The sequence below is a fragment of the Microcaecilia unicolor genome, chromosome 1 (assembly GCF_901765095.1).
Source record: "Microcaecilia unicolor chromosome 1, aMicUni1.1, whole genome shotgun sequence".
NCBI lineage: Eukaryota > Metazoa > Chordata > Amphibia > Gymnophiona > Siphonopidae > Microcaecilia > Microcaecilia unicolor.
This window is the reverse complement of record NC_044031.1, coordinates 485,718,701-485,745,251: the sequence shown is the minus strand read 5'-3', so window position 1 is coordinate 485,745,251 and position 26,551 is coordinate 485,718,701. Positions and strand designations below refer to the sequence as shown.

Sequence of the window (26,551 nt, the reverse complement as noted above, 5' to 3'; positions counted from 1 at the left end):
TTCAAATATGCTTGATGTAGCAGCCCTAAATTCATTCATTATTTATACAGAAACTCATCCTGAATTTCATGCACAGAGGAAGGACAGGAGACGCTTATTCTTGAAGGACCTTTGTCATGAACTTGTAATACCTCACATGATAGAGCGAAGCGACTTGAAATGCTTGCCAAAGAAAACTAAAGAAGCAATGAAACGGTGTGGCGTACAGTTTCAGATTACTCCAGAGCCAGGAGAAAGAAAACGAAAGCGTTGTTTCATGTGTCCAAGAAACATAGAGAGGAAAACTGAGCGATATTGTTCCACTTGTAAGGAAACTGTTTGCAAAGAACACTCTTCTGAAAAAATAACATGTCAGAATTGTTTGGAAGACTAATATAATAGAAAAGAAAGTTAGAATAAAAATGTAGCTGCAGCTAGTTTGCTATAGATTTCTATGCATTTTTGTGTGTTTTCATGTCTTTGCGTGAAATTTGGGGAAAAAAAGATTTTTTGGTGTTTTCTGTGAAAAATTATAATTAAAATGTTGTCCACTATTCATATTTTATTGAGCAATTTTGAAATAAACTTGTGAAAGTTATTTAAGTGTGTTTTTCTACATTATGTGCATGGGGGCCTAAAAGGCCCCCATGACGTTAATATGTATATTTTTAACGTCATGCGTTCTAGGGTTAAAGGCTCTTCTTCAATCCAATTAAAAAGATTTACAAATGATATTAAACTCTTGCTGTATATGATTTTCCAGGATATAAGACAGAATTCTGGTGGGTCATGGCATCTCAAATCTCCATGATCCATATTCTTCCAGAAACGCAGAAGAATGTATTGGCACAACCAGGTAGACTAATCATCTTGAATAAATCTCAAGACAAAAAACACTGACACGTACAATAAGAGCCTTTGGAGTCTGAACTCCCACCCCCTCCAACATTGTTTTGTTTGCATTTTTTTTTTTTTAAGAAAATTCCTCCAAATGTCTAGGCAATACCAAACGCTTGCATTGCTGTTGCCAGAGTTGTAACTATCTGTAGAGAAATTTTTCATATACAATTTTAGTTTCCCCTACTATTAAAGCTATATATTTACTAGCTAAAAATTGCATTTATCAAGTTTGAAATAGGTGATCTGGTAAACTGGTATTTACTTTAACAAAATTTTGGATATCAATGCAATTTTTTTACATACTATAGTAAGTTTGTTGTCAGCAGTATAAAGTTGGCATGTAATGTAATAACAAGTGCCAATATTATGTAATGAAAATATTGGCTTCTCAAGCTAACCTGATAAATATAGGATGGCTATTTAGAAGATAATTTTATACCAGGGCGCCTATGCAGGGAGGACAAATAACATAAGAATAGCCATACTGGGTCAGACCAATGGTCTCTCCGTGTTTCCCAAGTCTGTCCTGGAGTACCCCCTCGCCAGTCAGGTTTTTAGGATATCCGCAATGAACATGCACTAGATTGATTTGCATACACTTTCTCCATTATATGCAAATCTCTTTCATGCATGCATATTCATCCTGAAAACCCGACTGGCAAGAGGGTACTCCAGGACAGACTTTGGAAACACTGGTCTACATAGCCCAGTATCCTGTTTTCAACAGTGGCCAATCCAGGTCACAAGTACCTAGCAGAAACCCAAATAGCAGCAACATATTTGACTTATTTCATAAAGACAATATATGTACCTATGACCCTATATAAAATTAACCTGCCAGAAAACTTGTACACGGTTACATCTAGTCCAAGTCAGAAGTAACCGTGTATGTGCCAGTAGTAATGAGCATATGTGCATGTATTTTATTTTTTAAAAACCCACATGTATAAATACATATCCTGGCCCCACCCACGCCATCCTCTGCCCCCTTATCCTCAACCCCCTGGAACACCTATATAACAAACATGTAGATAAGTTAAGTCTAAGCCCATACTTTTATACATGGGCCAACTGTACAAATGCAAGTATGTAAATGCTGTTCTGCATGGTCAAGTTGCTAAATAATAATAATAATTTACCCCCAATAGCTTCACATCCGGCAGACAAACCAAGTCTGTTCTGGTTTAACTATAATGCGTATAGGGACATATAGTTCCGATTTCACAACTGAGCTCCCTAAAAAAAAAAAAAAACCACAACCCTAAATCTCCCTATATACAATGGAGTAAAAGCAAGACCGGCTCCATTTTGTTCTCCCAGGCAAGGAGCTACATGGGCAGCTAAGGGCCCTGTTTACTAACCTGCGCTAAGGGTGCACTAACGTTTTTAGTACACCTTAGTAAACAGGGCTCTAAATATCCATTAACTTAATTCTGTATTCTGCTAAGTATACAGGCACATTTTTCACTTTCTTAAAAAAAAAAAAAAAGATTTTACAAAGCGAAATTCTATCTTAAGAAACACAAACACCTTATTACATGTGCTTTAACAGAGAATGTAATTTTGAAAAATAACCTGACATGAAAAAAAGTGATATATGAAATAACCTGACATATGATACTGTACAGACCTGGTTCTTTGTCATACCCAGTAACTTCTACTATCAAAAAAGATAAGTGCAGGAAAAATTAAAAAACTAAAGGATAAAATTAGCAACACTGTATGACTGCACAAGTTTTACAGAAATGGCACAGCTCTAGAATAGGCTTTCCACATTTTATTTACATTTTAAGACTAACTTTAATCTCAGAATCACATATCCATACACCTACTTCTCTTTTTTTGTTTTGCTAAAACTTAAATTGCATGGTTTCTTATAACAAAGACTGTAAACAAATATTTGCCATGTCTATCACATGTAACACACAGGAGCTGCTCAACAGAAATCCATCCCCCCCAGTTTATAAATACAGGTATCAAAACAATCCTGACCATACCTTGTGAAACTGCTAGTAGTCAGCACCCACACCTCTGCAAAAATTATTAAACAAAATAAACAAGTATTCACTGTACCTGCTACTTTCAGCAACATAATTAAAACGGCAGCTCTTTCACTAAGCAAGATGGAGAAAGCATACCATTTACATTTGTATCCTTCTTAACAGATTCATTTTGTGAAATACAATATCCACAGCAACCTGATATTTCATGTCATGCTTTCATCTTGAAATACTCAGTTTTATTAGGCTAATTCAGGGCTTAGGCTTAAATGACAGTGCCTTGATAAAAGAAAAAATAATTGTGCCACCACATCATCTCCCAATAGTGCCCAAAAATAGCATATGTAATATATATGCACACATATGCATATGTGAATGTGCATATATATTTTTGTACTCTTAATGTCCAAGGTCACATACACAGGCAAGAATTCTGGTGTGGCTTCTCTGCACTGTGAAATTTTATCAAGCCATAAACACAAGAAAAAGGTATTTAAGACAGAAGTTTGAAAATCAACTACAATTAATTGTTATATGTTTGTCCTTCTGGGGGTTGTGGAAGCTTCATATTGTCTTTGGACATCATTAGACGCCTTAGTTCTTGAAGTATAACTTTAATGCTATAAGAATTTTGCCACTTTGCTAACACTGGTATGCCTCGTGCATCCACCTGTTTGGAGGAAAAAAAAAGATAAAATATGGACCAAAATTAATAAGTATGACATAATATCCATAAAATTATCCAAGTTTTAGTTATCTAAACACACACAAGTACAGATCTCTGTACCAAGATCAAGAAATAGACTAACAAAATTGTTATTCCACATTTGTTTTTATACAAAGTGATGAGATCATAAACTCTGGATGGTACATTCAAATCTTACAGCTACTAATGTGCAACTTTAAAGCCATAAAGGAAGAGACAGAGCTAGTACAGCTTGATCATTCTTCAGCACTTATTACATTTTTGAGATTTTAAATTTAAAACTATTTGAAAAGTGCATGCCATAAGCAGTGCAAAGGTATGTTTCACTGAGTGAGTGGCTAGAGTGAACAAGTACACAAGTATGGCACTGTGTGGAGGGTAGCACAAATCCTCTCAGCACCAGTGAGGGGGGGAGGGGAGAGATGAGCTCAGGGAAGCGATACTTAGCATACCTAGTATAAGTGCAGAAAGGGAAGGGGTATGTGAGAGTGCAAGGGGATGTTGTTGTGAGTGTAGAGAGGTGTTGGGGGATGTCTAAATAAAAGGGTAAGGTGGGGAAAAGAGGAAAATTTCGGAGGAAGTGACATCACCAGGCTGCATGGCTGCTTAAGGAGAAAGCTCCCACTCACCCTGACAAAAAATTAGCGACGAATCCCCATCATTTGCAGTAACTGGCGAGTCATGTGAGGGGATTTTAACTGGTGTGAGGCTTCCCCATGGATAGAGATGAGTATGAAAGCAGATCTCTCACAGTTTGCGTATACAAATAACGCTACTGCGAACCGCGTGGCAGGCCCGATGGCGGAGGATGCGCGCTCCTCACAGCATGCCTTATCTTTCTCTCCGAGACATGTTTCTCGCCAGGGAAGATGCTGAAAAAGGAGAGGTGTTACAGATTCCCGAGCTGCGCGATTGGCTAAAAGAGATTCGGATGGACCTGAAAGGGGTTCGATCCGACTTGGCATCACTGGGTGCTGACCTGAGGGGGGGGGGGGGATACGTGATCTAGGCAACCGCCTTGAAGAGATGGAGGGGCGTTTTGAAGAGCATGTGGAGGTGGTGGGCTCCTTGGATCAGCAGGTCACGGACCTTCGCTCTGGGCACCAGCGACTACCTGATAAACTTGAAGACCTTGAGAATCAAGGGCGATGGCGTAATTTACGTTTTTCGCCTGCCTGAAGTCCCTGCTTATCTAGATTGCAAGGTGGTGGTGCAGCGTTTGGTGAGCTCGCTGCTTACGGAGGCTGGCACACCAGTAGAGTCTACTGCGGTTCTCCTGGAACGGGCGCATAGAGCTATGGGACCTGTAAGAAATAATCTATCAAAGGATATCATTGCATGCTTCCAGGATTACAAACTTAAAGAGCGAGTGCTGCAAGCAGCTAGGAAGATGCCTAATTTTCAGTGGGACACATATTCTGTGGAAATCTATCAAGACCTAGCTTCAGCCATCCTAAAACATCAAGAGGAGCTAAAGCCTGTCACTGCGAAATTGCGAGAAATGGACATTCGGTATCATTGGCGCCACCCATTTGCCCTGGTGTTTTATAAAGATGGGCACATGCACCAAATTAAATCTATGGCCGAAGCCCGTGAGATCCTGTCGGAGGGAGATGGTTACTTCTTTGGTGACCCCTAACAAGCAGAAATCCACCCTGGCTGTTTCGGCTTGCCCAAGATGGCAGTGAGTGGAGAAGGGCCACAAGTGTCTGCAATGCCAGCAGTCTGCGAGCAAACTCCCATGATATGTCTAATTACTCTAAGATGTATTTTCTGATATATTTTGCTTGTTGATCTTGTTTTGCTGTTTCATGGGCTGGGTGGCGGAGCCTGCTTTCTATATTGTTATGTTTGGATATGGATGATGTTTGAGGAAGTTTTAAATGTATGCTCTCTATATCTTTGGTCGGGGGGAGGGGAATGGGAGTTGGGCTTCACTTTCTCTATCAGAGGCCTCTTCTCTGGTGGGAGGAGGATCCTGGTATGACACGAGGTTGGTGGAAGGGAGGGGGATATTGGGGGAGGGGTGAGAAGGGAAGTTGTGTTTAGAGTAAGATTAGAGCCGGGGAGGAGGAAGGAGAGGTGGTCTGTGGATGGGGCTAGAGGGTGGACGGTAAAATCTGAAGTGTTTGTCATTTTTGCTATCCATTACTCTTATATTTAGATGTCAGATGTATCATTAGTGCTCCTGAATGTAAGGGGGCTGAATACTCCTATGAAACTACAACTCCTATTCAGAGTGTTAATTCGACTAAAGGTGGATGTCGCCTTGATTCAGGAGACACATTTGAGACCAGTGCACGAATACCTGTGTCAGCATTCCAAATTTCCTTTGATATATTTTGCCTCTGATCAGGGAGGGATCTAAAACTAAAGGGGTCATGATTGCCTTTAATAATTCCCACCCTTGGCAGATTGAGAAAGTGATTTGGGATCCAGGAGGCTGGTTTTTATTAGTAGTTTTCTCTTTGGGGATTTCCAAATACACCCTAGTAAATGTTTATGGGCCCAATGCAGACCATGAAAACTTTTTTCACCAATTAGATCAACTATTGCTAAAACATAAGGTGGGATTTCTGCTGATAGGGGGTGATTTTAACTTGACTATAGATCCTCGCCTGGATAACTCTTCAGGGATAGCCCAATATGCGCAGCGAGATCGTGTATCGCTAAATGCCTTTTTTGCTAAGTGGCAGGTAATGGACCTATGGCGTTTGGCCAATCCCTCAAGTAAAATTTTTACTTATTTTTCTTCAGTTCATAAATCTTTCTCCCACATTGATTTTGGATGAGGGATTACTCTTTGCCTAGGGTGGTGCAGAGTCATCAAATTTTGCCCTGTTCATGGTCCGACCACAGTCCGGTGTTATTGCAGCTTCGTTCATTAGCGATGCCTAGAGCTTATTTGATTGGTGTCTGGATGATTTGCTGTTGATGGACGTGCCCTATATTCTTCAACTAGAGAACTTGATTAAAGAATATATTCAACTTAATGATACTGGTGAGGTTATGCCAGATGTTTTATGGGATGGCTTTAAAGCAGTTATGCGGGGTCATTTTATTGCATTGAGGGTACATGTGCAGAGGGAAAAGCATCAAACGGAGGATTTGCTTCGTAAGTGATTAGTGGAGGTGGAGCGCCAGATAGGCCAACAAGCCTCTGGACCTGCTCCACATTTGGTAGATCAGGCACACCACATTCAACAAGAGTTGTATGAGCTACAGGTAGCTGAGGTTGCAGAGCAACTTCAGCGGGTGCGTCAATCTCATTTTGAATTTGGCAATAAAGCTAGTAAGCTTTTGGCTCATAAGCTTAAGCAGCGGCGAGGTCGAACTTATATTCCTAGCCTTAGAGATGACACTGGTAAGGTGTGGTCAGACCCGGCCTATCTGCAGCGCCAGTTTCGGGAATATTACACTCAGCTCTACACTCCAGATACTGACCCGTCAAAGTCTGTCATCTCCACCTATCTAGATCGGGTGGCTTTACCAAGCTTACCCGTTACTGTGCAACAGCGTCTATCCAGGCCCATTGAGGTAGATGAGATTTTGTATGCGATTCGCGAACTGGCTGCTGGTAAGGCCCCGGGTCCCGATGGCTTCACGAACAAATTTTACAGAGTTTTTGGCAAACTTTTGGCCCCCTTGCTGCTGAAAGTGTTTAACTCTTTTATTGATGGCCGTCGGCTCCCTGAGTCTTGGAAGTTGGCGACCATTACACTATTACTGAAGCCTGGAAAAATTCTCAACTTTGTAGCTCTTATCGTCCTATTTCCCTACTGGGGGTTGATTATAAAATTTTAACCAACCCCTCTGAAGGGACACCACCTTGTAGTGGTGGAGGGGCTTCGGTGTTTCAATGACTCAGAGGGCTATGCTGAAGGGTTACCCATATCAGACAGGCCTCTGAGGAGAAACCAGACAAAGAGTGTCCCAAACTAGGGAGAGTGGAAAGATGGTGACCTGTAGCTCATACTCTCAACGACCCAGCTGTCCTCTGAAGTTCTGTCTTTGTTTACTTGAAATTTCCTCTCTGCATTTGCAGTTACCTTAACTGAGAGGAAGGGGACAATGGAGGGTCAGCCGCCGATGACCAGCGTTTTGTCCCCTGTGCAGCAAGTGTGGGACCGCTGCACGACAAGCTGCCCACAGATGACTCGGTTGATGAATCCTTTGATTAGCGCCGGCGAAGGAGCATCGATGCTCTTGGACCTGGTAACAACTTCATCACTCCAGAGTCATTTAACCACCATGTCCAAAGGAGTGGAGGAGTGAGTTAGGAGTGTATGCTGAAACGGAAGTCGTTTACAGCTGAACCTGTGTCGGCAGTGCCACTCCTAAACCCGTAAGAGCTATCAGCTTGGAGTTTTTGGCTCCCGTGGAGGTTACATTGAATATCATCTGGAAGGCGCTACAGGACCTAACGGTGGTAGTAAATAATTTTGCTTCAGATATAATCTTATTAGTGAGCCACATGGATAATTGAATCCTTTGAGAATGAAAAATTGATACAGCAAATGAAGTGCTACAGGAGTAGGAAATGGTTAAGATTTTGAAAATGATAATAGACCAGAAAAATTTGAACAAAATGAATATTATTACAGATGATTAATATCGAGATTGTTGTTTTCCCAGAGTTCCGGGTATGACTCCTAAAGTTTTTTCCTCTGAAATGATTCCTCTTAGTATATTAATTCAAAAGGAGTGAAGCCTGTGAAACTGGGATTACCTTAATCAGTGGGAATTGGATTAGAGATTCAAGTGTTTGTATTGTTAAATAATTTCTGGTTTTAAAAGAGAAAAAAATGAAATCAGGTGTATTATTTCCACTAATATTGGACAATAAGTATGTTTCCAACTAAATTAATTGACTATATACACCGTCTTGGGTTTGAAGAAGCCAACCAGACGATCAATGTGGAATAATGATTCAGATAAATAATAACTGAGGATAATCAGGTTAATACCACGTTTTCTTTGTTTACTGTTGTTTAATTGATCTCCTTGTCTTGTTTCACTCTCCCTATTTATTTTGTGGTCTAAGAAAGAGAAAGATTGTATATAATCCATTTATCTAGCTGAGATTGTTTTCCTCTAATATTGTATTAATGTACAGTCATCTCTGTATTACTGTTTGCAAGTGACCCTTGTAAAATGAAAATTTATAAATGATTAAAAAAAAAATTTAACCAAAATATTAGTTTTGCGCCTGCAGATGCATCTCCCACTTCTAATTCATGAAGATCAGGCTGGTTTTGTCCAGGGTCATTAGACGTTTGATAATATCCGTAGACTGCTTCTTATTGTTCATGCAGGGGACATGGAAGGAGTTTCTCTTTGTCTATTATCGCTGGACGCTGAAAAAGCGTTTCATAGGGTTCACTGGCCGTTTTTGTTTGAAGTTTTAGATAGTGATTTTGGGTAGTTTTATGCACTGGCATCGGCTTATTTATACCAACCCATATGCTTCGGTCCGGGTTAACGGTCAGCGTTTCTCTGCTTTCCGGTTGTTTCGGGGTACAAGACAGGGATGTGCCTTGTCCCCACTTCTATTTGCGTTGGCCATCGAGCCTTTGGCTATCCTAATCCGGGCATATCCAGATATCCATGGCCTGCGCAGGGGGACAATTGAATCTAAGATTCTTTTATTTGCGGATGACATATTACTCTCCCTTTCAGATCCCATCACTTTCCTTTCCAGTAGTGACTTCGCTGCTGCATGAATACAGCCAAATCTCGGGATTTAAGGTCAACATGAGCAAATCAGAAGCGCTTAATATCTCCATCCTGAACAAACAAAAACTTTTGCTAGAGACAAGGTTCCCCTTTCGTTGGGCTTCGGGACATATCCGATTTTTAGGTGTCAATTTGACCAGTTGGTTGCAAAATCTATATGAGGCTAATTTTCCAGGTAAAATTTGCGAGCTATTTTTGGAGCTTGATCATTGGGAGGGACTAACGATTTCTTGGTTAGGGCGTATCAATGCAATAAAGATGATTTACTGCCTAAATTACTATACTTATTTATGGCGCTTCCTATCATCCTACCAGATAAGTTCTTTCGAGGCCTACAAAGTAGAATCTTCTCTTTCATCTGGAAAAAGAGACCACCTCGTGTGCGGAGAGCAGTGATGTATCAAATGAGAGCCCGGGGGGAATGGGTGTTCCTTTCATTTTCGAATATTATCGTGCTGCGCATCTTCGTATCTTAGCACAGTGGATACAGGGAGGTGATAAGATATGGAAATCCTTAGAACAGGGCTGGCTTCCCTCATACCCGTTGAAGGCCGTCCCGTGGCTCCCCGACTGTCTGTTGTGTAAAGTGATTGGAAAGGTTCTGCAGCTTATCCAGGGATCCCTATTAATCTGGAGGGCAGTTGGGGGGAAATTCTTTCCCGGCAGGGTATATTTTTTAAATGCGAGCATCCAATATGCTCCACAGTTTGTTCCAGGATCACTGAATCCTTGCTATTGGGTGTGGGAGTGTCTAGGCTTGTGTGAGTTGGGACAGATCTGGGAGGAGGGAGAATTGCTCTCTTTCTCTGATCTACAAGAGGAGTATGGGTTTCTGGCATCTAATGTTTTTATCATCAAGTGCGAGACTTCATTATCAGAAGAACGCAAAGTGAGTTGGGGTTGGTAGAATCCCAACTAGAGCGGGCGATGGTGGGAGGAGAAGGTAGGGAAGGGATTTCCCAATTGTACAGAGCCTCCCTTTCATATGCTAAACCTGTTATGTACTACCTTCTTAAATGGGAGTCTGTTCTAGGAGTTTCATGAATATTCACAGTAGGAACGAGTATTCAAATCACTTCTTAAAGTATCTGTATCTAGTGCTCTGATGGAAAATGGGTACAAAATTTTATATAGTTGGTATTACACTCCTAAGCGCTTGGCTGCTGTATTTCCATCAGGGTCTCCACTGTGCTGGCATCAGTGCGGTAAAGTGGGAGACATGGGCCACATCTGGTGGTCATGTCCTCAAGCACAGGAATTCTGGACTAATCTTCTGAAATTTGTTTTCTCTCTCACCAAAATTACATACCCCCTGAGGCTGGAACACTGTCTCCTGCATTTCAGACCACGAGGTGTGAAGGTGGCAATTCATCAGCTAGTTTCACATGTGTTTGTAGTAAGTTGATACTTGCTGCAGCCTGGAAGAAGCCTACCTTACCGGGACTTGGAGCTGTTTTGCGGAAATTAGCTCATATTCATTTGATGTCTAAACTAACAGCTCTGCTTAGCGGACAAATATTAACCTATTCTCGCATCTGGGACCCCTATGTACTCTTCTCTACCCACTAAGTAGTTGGTTTGCTTGGGGGGGGGATTGTTTAGGGAAGAAGGGGGGATTTATGCTTATATGAGCCAATTTTTACTTTACTGCTCATGGACGGTTATTGGATGTTTAGTAATCTTCTTCATGATTGTTGCATTGTTGCTTCTATTTTGTAAGATTAAGCTTTAATAAAGCGCTAATTTGAAAAAAATTTAAAAAAGCAATATTATGCTTCAAAAGGTATGGGAGAAAACCCGCAAGATGTCACCTGTTCCATTTTGTAAGGAACAGACTAACCCAGCCATGATTTACCCAATTGCATTCATGATATATATATATATTTTTTTAGCAGCGGATGTAATCTTTCTGTTTTGGCCTCATCTCTCTGATGAGGTTGGCTGGTGTGGCAGTATCCATTTGTATTATAGAGTATTCCAAACTCAGCCAATAGACTAAGAAGAAATTGTCTTCACCTTATAGATCAGATCCTGTGCTTAGACAAAAGTTTTATTTATGAAATATTTACATGTAACACCCAAGTCTGCAAACTTGTAAAGCAATGAGAAGCAAACATAAAACTAAAACAATTAGGTAACAAAACAAACTTGAAGTAACATTAAATTACTAGTAAAGAAGCCCCGTTTCTGATGCAAATGAAACAGGGGCTAGCAAGGATTTCTTCTGTGTGCTTGTGGGAGTGTGTGTGTCCCTGCCTTCTGCCCTCTCTCCCCTCCCCCCTCTGAGTCCTTCACTGTTACAGAGAGAGCGATTTGATTTCGTGCTTTGCTGGTTTTCCTTCACTGACTGTTTGTGTTACAGAGAGGGCGGAGCAGACACTCATAGGGAAACCGGATATCTCTCCCCCTTCACACTTCCGGCTGGAGGCTTCATAGAACGTTGGTGGTGCCTTTTATATAGAGAGATATGCTACCATTAGCTGATCGTTATACATTTTTTAAAAAAGGGGACATTTCCTGTATGCAGCTATGTAGCAGTGAAGTATGGCCAATGTAATGTGTGTATATCAGGGGCAAAGGGACAATTTGAAGAATATAAGACTTGAATGTATGCAGGGGGGAGGCAGGCAGTATTTAAGGGTTTGTTCGAGGTAAGGGATGGGATGGGATTTTGGATTTCGCTCATGCCTTTTCCAGCTGTAGCTCAATGTAAGTTACAGTCAAATACCGCAGGTATTTTCCTGTTTCCAGACGACTTACAAACTCTGTTTCTACTGAGGCAATGGAGGAAGAATATGCTGCAGTGGAGAAGCATCAGTGTATGTGTACATAGGCACGTTGGGGCGATGGGGGGAACAGGCATCAGAATGAGGGGAGGGGATGGTAGCAGCACATGGAGCGTGGCCCCACCAACATTTTCCTGTCAAGTGCCACCTTCACTAAATCTGCAGAGGGACAGGAGCTCAGGGCCAGCCCACTTACCTAGGACAGCAGGTACAGCATTGTCTTCAGCATCTCTCCCCCCATCCTCCCCCACTGTGGTCTCCAGCATCTCTCTCCTTCCTTCTCTTCCTCTACTGCAAGCACCTTACCTCCCTTCCCCGAGGTGGTGACAACAGCATCTATAGAAGACACATCACTTGCCTCAGATGTCATACCACCCAGGGTACCCTGATACTGTCTTTATTGGACTGTACTAAACTGAAAATCTGGAATGAGACTGACTACACTAGAATGGGCATTATAACACACCACTGCACCACTGAATGGCTTTTACTGGGCGATATCCCTGGAAGAGGAGTGCAAATTGTTTTATACTACTATTCTGTTAGCCAAAACAAAAAAATCTTCATTATTGGATGTCACCTTTGGAATCACAATATCAAGAACTGAAGGCCAGAATGTTTGATATGGCCTCCTTCAAAGCTCACACAAACACAAAACAAAATTGGAATCAATGTGCTACAAGGCGCTGTGGGAGCATTTCCACCTCCTGTCACCTAGACAGTCAGACGCTGACTCTCCCTCTATTTTATCTTGTGCCCCACACCAGTTTATCCTATTTACAGCAGGAATCCCTCTGAGATGACCAATAGACCACTTTTATTCACATGACTCACACCATGATCACAATGGGTATAAGATGTAGTGCAAATAGAAGGATGAATGTGGAAAGAATACAGATATGAATGAAGTTTCTGTGGGGTTTCTACTTACAAAATGGTGTCAATTTTATAAGCCTCAATCTTCAGGAGGCAGCAAAACTTACATTTACCTTGTATTTTACTATCCTTGCTGAAACAGATATATTACTTAATGGTTTATTCTGTCATTTCTACTGTTTGCTTTTTGTACCACTGTTCTTATTTAACACCACCTCAATAAACATAATTTTAAAAAAGAGGATGTATCACAACTGCTGCAGGGTCTTGGGCAACTACAAATGCTCAAGGCCTGAAAGGTTCCACCTCCTCTAGAAACAGAAGTTCAGTGGAGCTGGGGATCTTGAACATATACAGTTGCTCAAGGCCCTGCGCTAGACGCAATGCATCTTCTACAGATGTTGTCTATCACATCACCATCCCAGGGAAAGTTGATAAGATGCTGAACACCTTGTGGAGGAGGGGGAGGAGAGTCATGCTGGACACCTTGGATGCATGGGGGAGATGCTGGAGGCCAAGCAAAGGGAGGGGAAGAGGAGGAGTTCGCCTTTCCACTGCCACCACTTTGCTTACCCTTGGCCAGCTCTGACCTCTGGCACCACAAGTTTATGAAAATGGGAGAGTAATTACTTCCCATTTTTCGCAAGAAGGTTCTTGGAATTGTTGCAAAACCTAAGGGCATGGCCTGAAATTTGAAATGTTTTCCTAGAATCACAAATTTCAAGAATCTTTGATGCAGTGGCCAAATCACAATCTGAAGGTAAACTTCTTTGAGATACAGGGCCATCAGGAATTTCCCCTGGCAGGAAAGCTGCAATGACCGATTATAGAGGCTTCATCTTGAAGTGAGGAATTTTTAAAGTGCTATTCATCCCCTTGAGGTCCAAAATAGGATGAAAAGGTACCTTCCTTCCTTGGAACCACAAAGTATATGGAATACCTTCTGGTTCCCCATTCATATCTGGGAACACCCCCCCCCCCCCCTCTAATTTCCCCTATAATTGCATATATAGTACACTGAATGGTTTCTGATCTTTAAGCAAAAAATATTATTACACAAAGAGAACTTGAGTATACAACACAGTTTTTAAATCACAACTTCAATTACATGGTATTTAAGGTGTAAAGTTATCCAACACCCATGTGTTACCCAACACCACTGCCCCCTTAACCAAATTTAACTTACAGATTCAGCTGATTAAACATAGCTTGATTGCAGCCAGCCCTGTTGAATTTAAACCTCACTATCTATTCAACCTTACCATGAGAGTGAAATAGTCACTACAACGTTTCTACAAAATGCTATGCTCATAATCAAAGGAAATTCCATAAGAGATGAAGAAAATAAATTGTTATATCTGTCTGGAAAGGGTTATAAAGCCAATTCTAAAGTTCTGAGTTGCCATCAAACCACAGCGAGAGCTATCTCCAAATGAAAAAGATTGGGTGAACCTTCCCAGGACTGGCCCTCCGGCCTGCCAGCCAAAATTACTTCAAGGGTGCAGCGACAGCTCATCCAAGAAGTCACAAAACATCCAAGCGGAACATCCAAAGAACTGCAGGCCTCTCTCTAGCCTCTTACTTAAGGTCAGCGTGCCTGATTCTACAATAAGAAAGACTGGGCAGCAGTGGGATTCATGGGACAGTAGCAAAGCAGAAACTGCTGTAATCAAAGAGTATCATCAATGCTCATCTCACATTTGTAAAACCACACCTGGATGATCCCCAAGCCTTTTGGAATAATGTTCAAATGAAAAATGGAACTCTTGACAACATAGGTCTAACTATGTCTGGTATAAAGCAAATACAGCTTTCCATAGTAAGTGCATCATACCAATAGTCAAACATGGTGGTGGTAATGTGATGATGTAAATGTAGTAACATACAGTAGATGACGACAGATAAACACCTGTACAGACCATCCAGTCTGCCCAACAAGATAAACTCATTAAATAAGCTATGATGTGATACTTCATGTGTATACCTGATCTTGATTTGTCCTTACCATTTTCAGGGCACAGACCACAGTAGTCTGCCCAGCACTTTCCTTGTTCTAAAACTTCTGAAGTTGTCATTGAAACCCCTGAAAAGCTCCACTCCAGCCCATTCAAATCTATTCAGCCATGATCAGGTCACAGACCATAGAAATCTGCCCAGCACTGGCCTTGTTCTACAACTTCTGAAGCTGAATCCACGATCAGGGCACAGACTGGAGAAGTTTTCCCATTACTGACTTGCCTTCCCAATTACCTGTGTTGCCACCTAATCTCCGCTAAGTGTCTTTGGATCCATTCTTTCTAAACAGGATTCCTTTCCGTTTATCCCACTCATTTTTGAATTCAGTTATCGTTTTCATCTCCATCACCTCCTGCAGGAGGACAATCCATGTATCTACCACCCTCTCAGTGAAAAAATACTTCCTGACATTATTCCTGAGTCGGCCCTCCTTCAACCTCAATTCATGGTCTATAGTTCTACCACCTTCCCATCTCTGAAAAAAAGGTTTGTTAGTGAATTAATACCTTTCAAATAATTGAACATCTGTATCATATCACCCCTGTTTCTCCTTTCCTCCAGAGTATACGTGTCCAAGTCAGCAAGTTTCTCTTCATATGTCTTGCTACGCAAACCCCATATCATTTTTGTTAACTTTTCTTTGAACAGCTTCAAGTCTTTTTTCATCCTTAGCAAGATACGGCCTCCAAAACTGAACATAATACTCCAAGTGGGGCCTCACCAACAACTTGTACAGGGGCATCAGTACTTCCTTTCTGCTGATTATACCCCTCTCTATGCAGCCTAGCATCCTTCTGGCCGCAGCCACTGCCTTGTCACATTGTTTTATTACCTTAAGATCCTCGGACACCATCACCCCAAGGTTCCTCCCCTGAGCTGAGGTTTCCAATCTCTCCCCTCATAACTGGTACATTTCTTTTGGATTTCTGCATCCCACGTATATCACTCTGCACTTCTTTGCATTAAATTTTAACTGCCAGACCATTGACCATTCTTCCAAATTTTGGAGATCCTTTCTCATGGTTTCTATTCTGTCCAGGGTATCCACTCTTCGTGTCATCAGCAAAAAGGCAAACTTTTCTTTTAACCCTTCAGCAATGTCACTCCCAAATATATTAAACAGAACCAACCCCTGAGGCACTCCACTTCTCACTTTTCTTTCCTCTGAACAAATTCCATTTACCACTACCCTCTATCGTCTGTTGGTCAACCAATTTCCAAATCCAGGTCACCACTCTGGGTCCTAAGTTCAGCCCTCTCAGCTTATTCAGGAGTCTTCTGTGAGGGACCATAACAAAGAGTTTGCTGAAATCCAAGTAGATTACATCTAGCGCACGTCCTTTATCCAGTTCTTTGGTCACCCATTCCAAAGAAGTCAATCAGATTCGATTGGTAGGGTTTTTCTTTGGTAAAGCCATGTTACCTTGGATCCTGTAACCCACTGGGCTTCTAGAAAGTTAACTATATTTTCCTCCGGCAAAGACCATTATTTTTCCTACCACCAATGTGAGGCTTATCAGCCTGTAGTTTCCCACTTCTTTCTTGTCTCCACTTTTGTGAAGAGGGACCACATCACGGAGAAGCCCCTGGCTGCATGTATAATCTGATTGATCTTCCAGCCACGAACGGCTCTAAATCTTCTCAATCTTATCTCAACTTACATTTTCCCAACTGCAAAGGTCTTAAGCACAAAACATATTACGCATCCATCTTTTCCGTTATAGGCAGCCAACTCTGGAACGCCTTACCAAGATCCATTCGAATAGTCAATAACCTTCTGCCCTAACGGAAGCTGCTAAAAACCTACCTCTTCAAACAAGCTACACAAATGACCTGACAAACTATTTGCTACCCGGATCAGACTATGTTGACAGAACCTGGAATATGCTCCCCTACTTAATCCTAAGCGCATCCTTTTTCCAACCCCTCCCTATACATTCTCCCATACTAAACAACTCACTAATCACAATGCACACCTTCCTCCCACTCCTCCACCTCTACTATCCTCCCCCTTGCCCATCTTACCTACCCACATCAAATCAACAACCTCTTCATTATATTACAGCTGTATCCATTCTATGTTTCGTTGTAAACTTGTTGTACTTTGTAAGCCGTATTGAACCTGCTAGCAAGTGGGAAAGCGCGGGGTATAAGTGTTATAAATAAATAAATAATTTCCAATCCTGCAGAACCTCCCATGTCTCAAAAGATCTATTAAATACATCCTTGAGAGGTCCCACCAGGAGTTCTCTAAGCTCCCTCAGTATCCTGGGATGTATCCCATCTGGTCCCATAGCTTTGTCCACTGTCAGATTTTCAAGCTGTTTATAAACGCTTTCTTTAGTGAACGACGCAATATCCACTCCATTCCAGATATACCCTTGGCAGCAGACTGCAGTCCTTCTCCAGATTTTCTTCCACGAACAGAAGTATTTGTTTAGCATGTTCGCTTTATCCTCATCACTCTAGATAGATATTCTCAGCATCTTTTCATCTTACAATTCCATTCCTATCTTTTCTCCTTAATCTGAAAAAGGTCTTGTTGCCTCTCTTTACATCTTTAGTCATTTTCTCTTCCACCTGCATTTTCACTAGCCATATTTCCCTCTTCACTTTTTTGAGTTTAATCTGGTAATCTTTTCCATGATCCTCTTCTTACGTTCTTCTGTTCTTGAACAAAGCCTCTTTTGCCCTTATTTTTTCAGCCACTTGTCTGGAGAACCATATAGGCTTCCTGTTTCTCTCACTTTTGTTTAATTTCCTTGTATAAAGATCTGTTGCTATATTTATAGCGGCTTTCAACTTGGACCACTGTACTTAAGAATGCTAGGCACCGTCCATGCCGGGTTCCATCAGTGATGCCATCCATCTGTGGTCATCTGTCCCGCTTATCCTTGGAGAATGAATTAAGCTAAATATAGACTTAAAAAAATTAGTTTTCAACAGTTTAATACCAAGTATAGCTACCTGAACAACTGGGCTATGTTTTCCTCACTTTATAATTCCATCAAAGTCACAATATAATTTTACTAGTTTATTGGTAATAATGTATTCTAACTTACCATTCCATTGGAATTATTTATTCCATTCATATTCATTTTAGTTACAAATCTAACTGTAGGAGGTGCTTCAGGATATTTAGGTCCACATTCTATTTTCAGACTGTATATTCTGTTTTCATAATTTGTCTGGAAAGCAAAGACAAAATGAAAAACAAAGTTGATATTCAAAATTGTTGATTGCTCAAAACATTTATTGCAAGTTTTTTTCTATTTTGGCCTGCCTTAAATGCTTTACACTTGTCAGTGCTTATTTTATATATTTGTTACATTTGTACCCCACATTTTCCCACCTATTTGCAGGCTCAATGTGGCTTACATAGCGCCGTGGGGCAAAAGCCTCCTCCGGTGAAGAAACAAATATAGAGTGAAGTTATTTTAAATGAAATAGATATGGTTTTTTCTATTTTCATCACTTGGATTCACTTCCTTTTTTTTCTTTTTTGAAAGTTGTTCTTATAGTTTTAATAGCCTCTTTCACTTCATCCTTTATTTGTTGCATGGACTACATCTAAATCTGTGCTTCCAAGATGGTATTTTTAAAGTGTGGATGCCTCATTCCAGTAAAGATTAGATCTAAAGCAGTTTCCCTTCATGTTGGTTCCATTTATGGCATCAAGACATTTTAGCTCCCTGCCATGTCCTGATGCAATATTTACCAAATCTATACTGGAGTAATTAAAATCTGCATTATAACTGTGTTACTTACAAACTATGAAGGCTAAAAAAAAATTGGTATTTTTCACTTTCTTCATCCTGTCTAGGTGAACAGTAGTATACCCACTGCTATATTTTTCCCCAACACATATAGAATGTATATGCATAAAAGATTCCACACTGCATTTTGTTTCCTGTAGGATTTTATCATGTTTGACTATGTTCATAATTTTTAATGGGATTTTTTTCATTGTAAACTGCTGAGACCTACTGAAGCCAAGCAGTATAGCAAGTTTTAAATAAACATACCATCCTTAATGTACAGCACCACGTATCGACCAATCTGATCAACACTATCATTTAGACTTAATTTGTACCATGTCAGTGTTCCTTTGGTTATTCTTCTTCTACCTAGCCTATGAAATGCCTATTATGTCAACATCTAATTTACTGCCATACATTCTAAACCTCCAATCTTATTATTTAACCTTCTAGCACACATACACAAACAAAAATAAACAAATCAGCCACAGAGTCACAAACACCAGACTATATCTAAAGATGTGCAGTTGTGCATTTGTCCCTTGCTGTAGTTGTGAAGGTTCAAACATCAATCATCAGAAAAAAATATTGAATGGGAAAGGTGTCAATGAGACGATAGGAAGAAAGCATTGCTCTCAGAAGAATACTGTTGTTGTCTACCTGAAGCCTGCCAGAGAGCATCTGGATCTTTTATAAGACTTCTGGAATAATGTTTTCTGAAAAAACAAGTCAAAAATTAAAACTTATGGTCACAACAAACACTTTATTGGGCAAAAATCAGATGCTGCCTTCTAAAGTAATAACCTCATCTTGACTGTGAAGTTCAGTGGAGGGGTTATCGTGGTGTGGGTCTGCATTGTTGTATCAGGACCTCGGCCTGTCATCATTGATGGAACAATGAATCCTGCTTTCTATCAGAAACTTCTGAAGAATGACAGGCCATCTGTCTGTGACCTGAAGCTGAGCAAAAATTAAATTGTGCAGCAAGAAAATGACCATAAATGTTTCAGTAATTCTACTACAGAACGGCTGAAGGAAATTTTGTACTGGCTATGCCAAGTCCCAAGAATTGAAGGGAACTGTTCATGCAAGAAGCCATGTCACATTCATCTGCTGCTGATGACAAGGAACAAAATTTAGAAGACAGCATAGTCCTTAAAAAAAAAAAAAAAAAAAAAGATATGCCAGATATAGGAGAAGCCATGTCCCATGTATCTAGCCACCGAACACTTGATGGAAAAGCCATATGTTTAATACGGATTTAAATCTTGCTTGAGAAGTCTTGATGTGCTGAGAAAGAGGCAGTTACAATATTGCAAATGCAGACCAGCATGTGCATTCTAATCATGTAAAAAATGAGGAGAAAGTGGTGTGAAAACCACAGCAAATGCACCAAAATGCAAGGTGTCAGGCAGTCAACTCAACAGGACAAAGCTCAAAGTCAAGAACATATTGAGGCCCAAGATGGCTGAAGCTGCATGCTTGACAGGCTACTCCAGGACTCCTTGCTTTTTTGGTTTTCCCTTTGTGTTTTTCCTGTGCAATTATGGGCAAAAGAAGGGGAAGTGAAGGCTGCCTTACTGCCCTGCTGGCCAGACATTGCTAATGCAACTTGAAGTCATTTCGCAAGGAGGATCTGGAAGCATCCTTGCTGGCACATCAGCATAAGAAGAAACGGTGCTCCTTGAGGGGAGAATTTTGCTCAATCCACCACCTTCTGCAGGAGGGATGGGAGCCTGGTTAACTTTGTGGTTTTGAACATAGGAGAATGGTTTGAAGCCCTCTGCTTTGAGTCTACATCTGAAATCGGAAACCCACTCCAACATATTTCTGGACTGGGGAATGGAACAACTCAGTCAAGCTTATTACAGGGCCCTGTAAATGTTCAGGGCTAAGCGGAGGCATCTTTACAGCCCGTTTGGCTATATTGAAAATCAGGTTGGCCAAGTCACTAGAAGAGAGTCATCTTTGGAAAATTGTTTGAGGAAAATTTAAGCTCTGGAAGATCAAGTTAAGGGGATTCAAGAAGTACAAGGGAAGATTTGTGCTGGTGATTATAAATTGGAGATGGAAAATCATTGAAGGTGGTATAATCCTAGACTTATACACTTTTCCAGGATAGCTACTAAAAAATACGTTAGTTGGAGGAAGAGTCTCATTAGGAAGTTTCAAGTGTTGAAACTTCCTAATGAGGCTCTTCCTCCAATTAACAAAATACATTATTTGTCATATAAGAACAGGCAATCTATGAAACCTGCTTCAATTGAAGAACTGGCTGAGTAGCCTAATGGTTACTGCAGTGCCCTGAGAACCTGGGACTCGATTCTCACTACAGTGCTTTGTGACTCTGGGCAGATCACTTAACTCTCCATTGCCCCAGATACAAATAACTTCCTGTATATAACATGTAAACTGCTTTGACTATAACCACAGAAAGGCAGTGTATCAGATACCATCCCCTTTCCTTCCTTACCCTACACGTTATACAACGCCTTGGTCCTAGAATGGGTGGCTTTTTTATGCACATTTAGTAGGAAATGCTTCATCCGTCCATCTGTCATTTTTAATTAAATATTTAAGAAAGCATTTAAAGCAGCAGTTCAATCCAATCAACTCAAAAGTCTGTCAGACTGAAATATTCACAATCATACAATGCTAAAAATTAAAATGTTATGCCTTCTCATCCTTGGGTGCTGGATAGCTATGATACTTGCTAGGCCCTAGATTAGTATTAATGCAGTGAAGTGCAAGGCCAGGATTGCTTTGTACGCTCGGTACAACACCACAAGTGAAGGAACATCAACACTTTAATATGACACAAACTTAAGTTACAGAAAACAGATTCTAAATTAAATTATACTAGTCCTATCCAAAGGAATATGTTTTGTTTTGGGTTTTTTTTTTTTTTTTTTGGGGGGGGGGGGGGTGTTAATTACACTGTATACCCATGGAGTATTTCAAGCTAGCCACGAGTTAGTCTGAATTATGCATTAAATATTCAACCCTGTGACAAAGTTACTACTGCTGTTTTACATAACAGTCCTGTCTACATAGTACTTGTAGGATGCTGAAATTAAGCAGGTTTAAAAATTAGTATTGTTGCATCTCAGCAGCTATACATCCAGAAGACTCATCTTTTCTCCCCAGGCTGGCAACATTCATGGCAACTGCTCAATGCTGACTTCCTTGTGGAAGGAACTGTGGTCTGTGGCTCCTGGGTTAGGGAAGGAAATTTAAAAAAAATGAGAAAAACACTCTAGGAATTTGCAAATGGATGATACTGCTGCAGCCAATACACGATGGCTCCAATTGAGCAAAAAGTCCAAAGGAACAGACAGAAAACTGCTCAGCTAGAAAAAAAAATTACAATTTGAAAAAGTTGTTTTAACTTGCAGAACTGACCCTGGGTGGCCCAATAATCATGCCTGTCCACCTTGTAAGTGTCATATCTTCATCATCTTCAAGGCCCCAGCTTACAGTACCATCGCCTACTCCCTTCTGCCCTTCTTCAAGTTCTTCCAACAAGCGAAAATTACGAGGAACTTTAACTCCTGTTCAAAGAAATTAAATCAGTGAAACAGGGTGAAGAGCAACATTCATATAAAACTACATATCAAAATAACACTAATACTCTAACTACATTCTCTTAAAACAATTACAATCCCTTGATACCCACTTCTTATAGAGATCAGGATTCATTTGTAAATCATTTCTTAGACACATCAGAACATAAGTGGTTTATTCCAGTTTAAAGTCACTTACTTATCTGAGCACACAGCACAACTAAGAAGGAAATAAAACTTCACTGACTACCTGGCCAGCACAGAAAGGTTTTAAAATCCCAAAAAGCATCCACTGGACAATCTAATAGGATGGTTTAACCTCCTTCAATGCACATAGTCTAACAAGATAAACTGATCCATAAAAACTGATTTCGCTACTATTTACTCTATGTATAAAAATATAAGTAAAATGCATAAACATTCAGGTACTCAGATTCCAAACACTAAACACTATTATTGGGGGTGCTAAGCCCTGTGAAAATAACCCTTCCTTGGACACATACAAGGAATTTTCTCAATATTGGGGGTGCTCAAGGACCCACAGCACCCAGCTCCTATGCTGCACACAAAGTATGCTCTCTAGAACATTCTAGTAGTGTGCTTAGATCTGCTGTCATATTGCTTTCTGCACAACACAATGAATCTCAGTTCAGAGGTCAAGACCCAGAAAGTAGGACGGAAAACTTGAAAGTTCATCAGATGATAAAATCCACCTGGAAAGTTAAAAGGCAAGAAACTAAAATCTGTTGAATGTTTTTAGCTAAATTTATTTTATTTAGATTTTGCTCACACCTTTTTCAGTAGTAGCTCAAGGTGAGTTACATTCAGGTACACTGGATATTTCTCTGTCCCAGGAGGGCTCACAATCTAATTTTGTACCTGAGGCAATGGAGGGTTCAGTGACTTGCCCAAGATCACAAGGAGCAGTGGTGGGATTTGAACCAGTAACCTCTGGATGGCAAGACCAGTGTTCTAACCAGTAGGCTACTTCTCCATCTGAAATCAGATTTGCAGCATTGGCAATATCAAAAGCGGTGAAAAACTGACTTGATTAGTGCCAATCCAGTGTTGCCATGTGGCTAATCTAGGGTCAATTCCCAGACCAACTCCTGGGGAAGGAAAGTACCAGCAATGCTCAAAACGCATCCCCACTTATTCATTCTGGAGGGAGCCACATTTGTGGAACCTGGCCAAGAAAAGCTACTGTAATGGGCAAAGAAAGCAAGCAGGGAAGGAAGTTAAGAGAAAACCCCCAAGTCAGTTGCAATCCACATGGTGATCCTCCCTCTCCCCCCACCCAAAAAAAAAAAACCCATGTAAAATCTAGTGCAGCAGAAAGAATAAGTGTCTTGATTTTGCAGTGAACACTGTGAAAACATTTGGGAACTACCAATTTATAGCAGGGAACATTTAGGCAACCAATGTCAAACTGTATGTTTCAATGAATTCCTAAGTGAATGAAACTCAATAATGCTGTATTCATAGAATTTGAAGGGGAAAATTAGGTTCTTACCTTGGTAATTTTCTTTCCTTTAGTCACAGCAGATGAATCCATTAACTGATGGTTGTATCCACCTACCAGCAGGTGGAGATAGAGAACACTGAAAAACCAGTGCTTCTTGGACGGCTAGCCCCAACTGCCTTCAGTATTTGAGATTTCCAAAGCAGAGTGAACCATAAAGGTATAATAACAAACGTTTCTCACAGCGAACAATCCCTACTTAGGGTGGGAACAGGCCACACCATGAGCAAGCACTTGTGCTCCAAAAATAGCGTCCTGCTTCGCTGCAACATCCAGCCTATAATGCCTGACAAATGAGAGCTGAGAAGCCCAAGTAGCTGCACTACAGATCTCTTGAAGAGAGAGAGTGCACCCGTTTCAGCCCACGAGGAGGAAATCGCTCTCATGGAAAGCACCTTAAACGCTTCAGGTGGAGACTGACCTGAAAGCAGTTACGCAGAAAAAAATGACTTCCTTGAGCCAACGGGCTATAGTGGCCTACGCTGGGCCTCCACGCCGAGGACCTGACAACAAGACAAAAAGGTGATCAGAAGTCCTGACGTCATTTGACAACTGTAGATACTGCAACAGCGCCCTGCGGACATCCAGAAGATGTAACTGCCCAAAGGAGTCCAGGAACTCTTCCCTAGAAAAGGAAGGAAGAAAAATGGGCTGGTTCAGGTGAAATACTGAAACCACTTTAGGCGGGAAGGAAGGCACTGTATGTACCGTTACTCCGGACTCCAAGAACTGCAGAAAAGGGTCCCAACAGGACAGCACCTGCAGTTCAGACACGCGTCTAGCCGATGTAATGGCCACCAAAAAGACTGTCTTGAGAGTCGCATCCTTCACCGAAGCTCACTTAAGCGGCTTGAAGGGCGAACACTGAAAAGCCTTCAACACCAGCCCCCGGTTCCAGGCTGGACAGGGCAACCGGACGGGAGGATGGAGCCTAAGCACCCCCCTCTGAGAAATCGGGCAATGTCCGGATGAGCAGCAAGGGACAAGCCAGCGACTTTCCCTCAATAGCATGATAAAGCGAATGCTACATACCTGTAGAAGGTATTCTCCGAGGACAGCAGGCTGATTGTTCTCACTGATGGGTGACGTCCACGGCAGCCCCTCCAATCGGAAACTTCACTAGCAAAGGCCTTTGCTAGTCCTCGCGCGCTCATGCGCACCGCGCATGCACGGCCGTCTTCCCGCCCGAACCGGCTCGTGTTCGTCAGTCCCATAAGTAGCAAACAAAGCAAGGGAAGACAACTCCAAAGGTGAGGCGGGCGGGTTTGTGAGAACAATCAGCCTGCTGTCCTCGGAGAATACCTTCTACAGGTATGTAGCATTCGCTTTCTCCGAGGACAAGCAGGCTGCTTGTTCTCACTGATGGGGTATCCCTAGCCCCCAGGCTCACTCAAAACAACAACCATGGTCAATTGGGCCTCGCAACTGCGAGGACATAACTGAGATTGACCTAAAAAATTTACCAACTAACTGAGAGTGCAGCCTGGAACAGAACAAACAGGGCCCTCGGGGGGTGGAGTTGGATCCTAAAGCCCAAACAGGTTCTGAAGAACTGACTGCCCGAACCGACTGTCGCGTCGGGTATCCTGCTGCAGGCAGTAGTGAGATGTGAATGTGTGGACAGATGACCACGTCGCAGCTTTGCAAATCTCTTCAATAGTGGCTGACTTCAAGTGGGCTACCGACGCTGCCATGGCTCTAACATTATGAGCCGTGACATGACCCTCAAGAGCCAGCCCAGCCTGGGCGTAAGTGAAGGAAATGCAATCTGCTAGTCAATTGGATATGGTGCGTTTTCCCACAGCCACTCCCCTCCTGTTGGGATCAAAAGAAACAAACAATTGGGCGGACTGTCTGTTGGGCTGTGTCCGCTCCAGACAGAAGGCCAATGCTCTCTTGCAGTCCAATGTGTGCAGCTGACGTTCAGCAGGGCAGGAATGAGGACGGGGAAAGAATGTTGGCAAGACAATTGACTGGTTCAGATGGAACTCCGACACAACCTTTGGCAAGAACTTAGGGTGAGTGCGGAGGACTACTATGTTATGATGAAATTTGGTGTAAGGGGCCTGGGCTACCAGGGCCTGAAGCTCACTGACTCTACGAGCTGAAGTAACTGCCACCAAGAAAATGACCTTCCAGGTCAAGTACTTCAGATGGCAGGAATTCAGTGGCTCAAAAGGAGGTTTCATCAGCTGGGTGAGAACGACATTGAGATCCCATGACACTGTAGGAGGCTTGACAGGGGGCTTTGACAAAAGCAAACCTCTCATGAAGCGAACAACTAAAGGCTGTCCTGAGATCGGCTTACCTTCCACACAGTAATGGTATGCACTGATTGCACTAAGGTGAACCCTTACAGAGTTGGTCTTGAGACCAGACTCAGACAAGTGCAGAAGGTATTCAAGCAGGGTCTGCGTAGGACAAGAGCGAGGATCTAGAGCCTTGCTGTCACACCAGACGGCAAACCTCCTCCACAGAAAGAAGTAACTCCTCTTAGTGGAATCTTTCCTGGAAGCAAGCAAGATACGGGAGACACCCTCTGACAGACCCAAAGAGGCAAAGTCTACGCTCTCAACATCCAGGCCATGAGAGCCAGGGACCGGAGGTTGGGATGCAGAAGCGCCCCTTCGTCCTGCGTGATGAGGGTCGGAAAACACTCCAATCTCCACGGTTCTTCGGAGGACAACTCCAGAAGAAGAGGGAACCAGA

The 26,551-nt window shown here is 41.8% G+C and overlaps 1 protein-coding gene across 4 annotated transcripts in view; it reads right to left on the bottom strand.

Annotated features, from left to right (window-relative positions):
• Nucleotides 1–2,418: 2,418 nt before the first annotated feature.
• The window catches only part of UBE2V2 (ubiquitin conjugating enzyme E2 V2), a 62,480-nt gene continuing 38,347 nt past the window's right edge, over nucleotides 2,419–26,551 (bottom strand). For 3 of the 4 annotated variants that reach the window (XM_030214184.1, XM_030214198.1, XM_030214190.1), the window contains exons 2-4: nucleotides 22,160–22,308; nucleotides 18,062–18,187; nucleotides 2,419–3,549 (exon numbers count right to left, since the gene is read on the bottom strand). In XM_030214184.1, the coding sequence (XP_030070044.1) occupies nucleotides 3,403–3,549; nucleotides 18,062–18,187; nucleotides 22,160–22,308 (422 nt within the window). In that variant the 3' untranslated portion in view covers nucleotides 2,419–3,402. Of the gene's footprint in view, nucleotides 3,550–18,061; nucleotides 18,188–19,417; nucleotides 19,863–22,159; nucleotides 22,309–26,551 lie in introns of those variants that run through there. The other variant, XM_030214206.1, reaches the window with a different exon arrangement.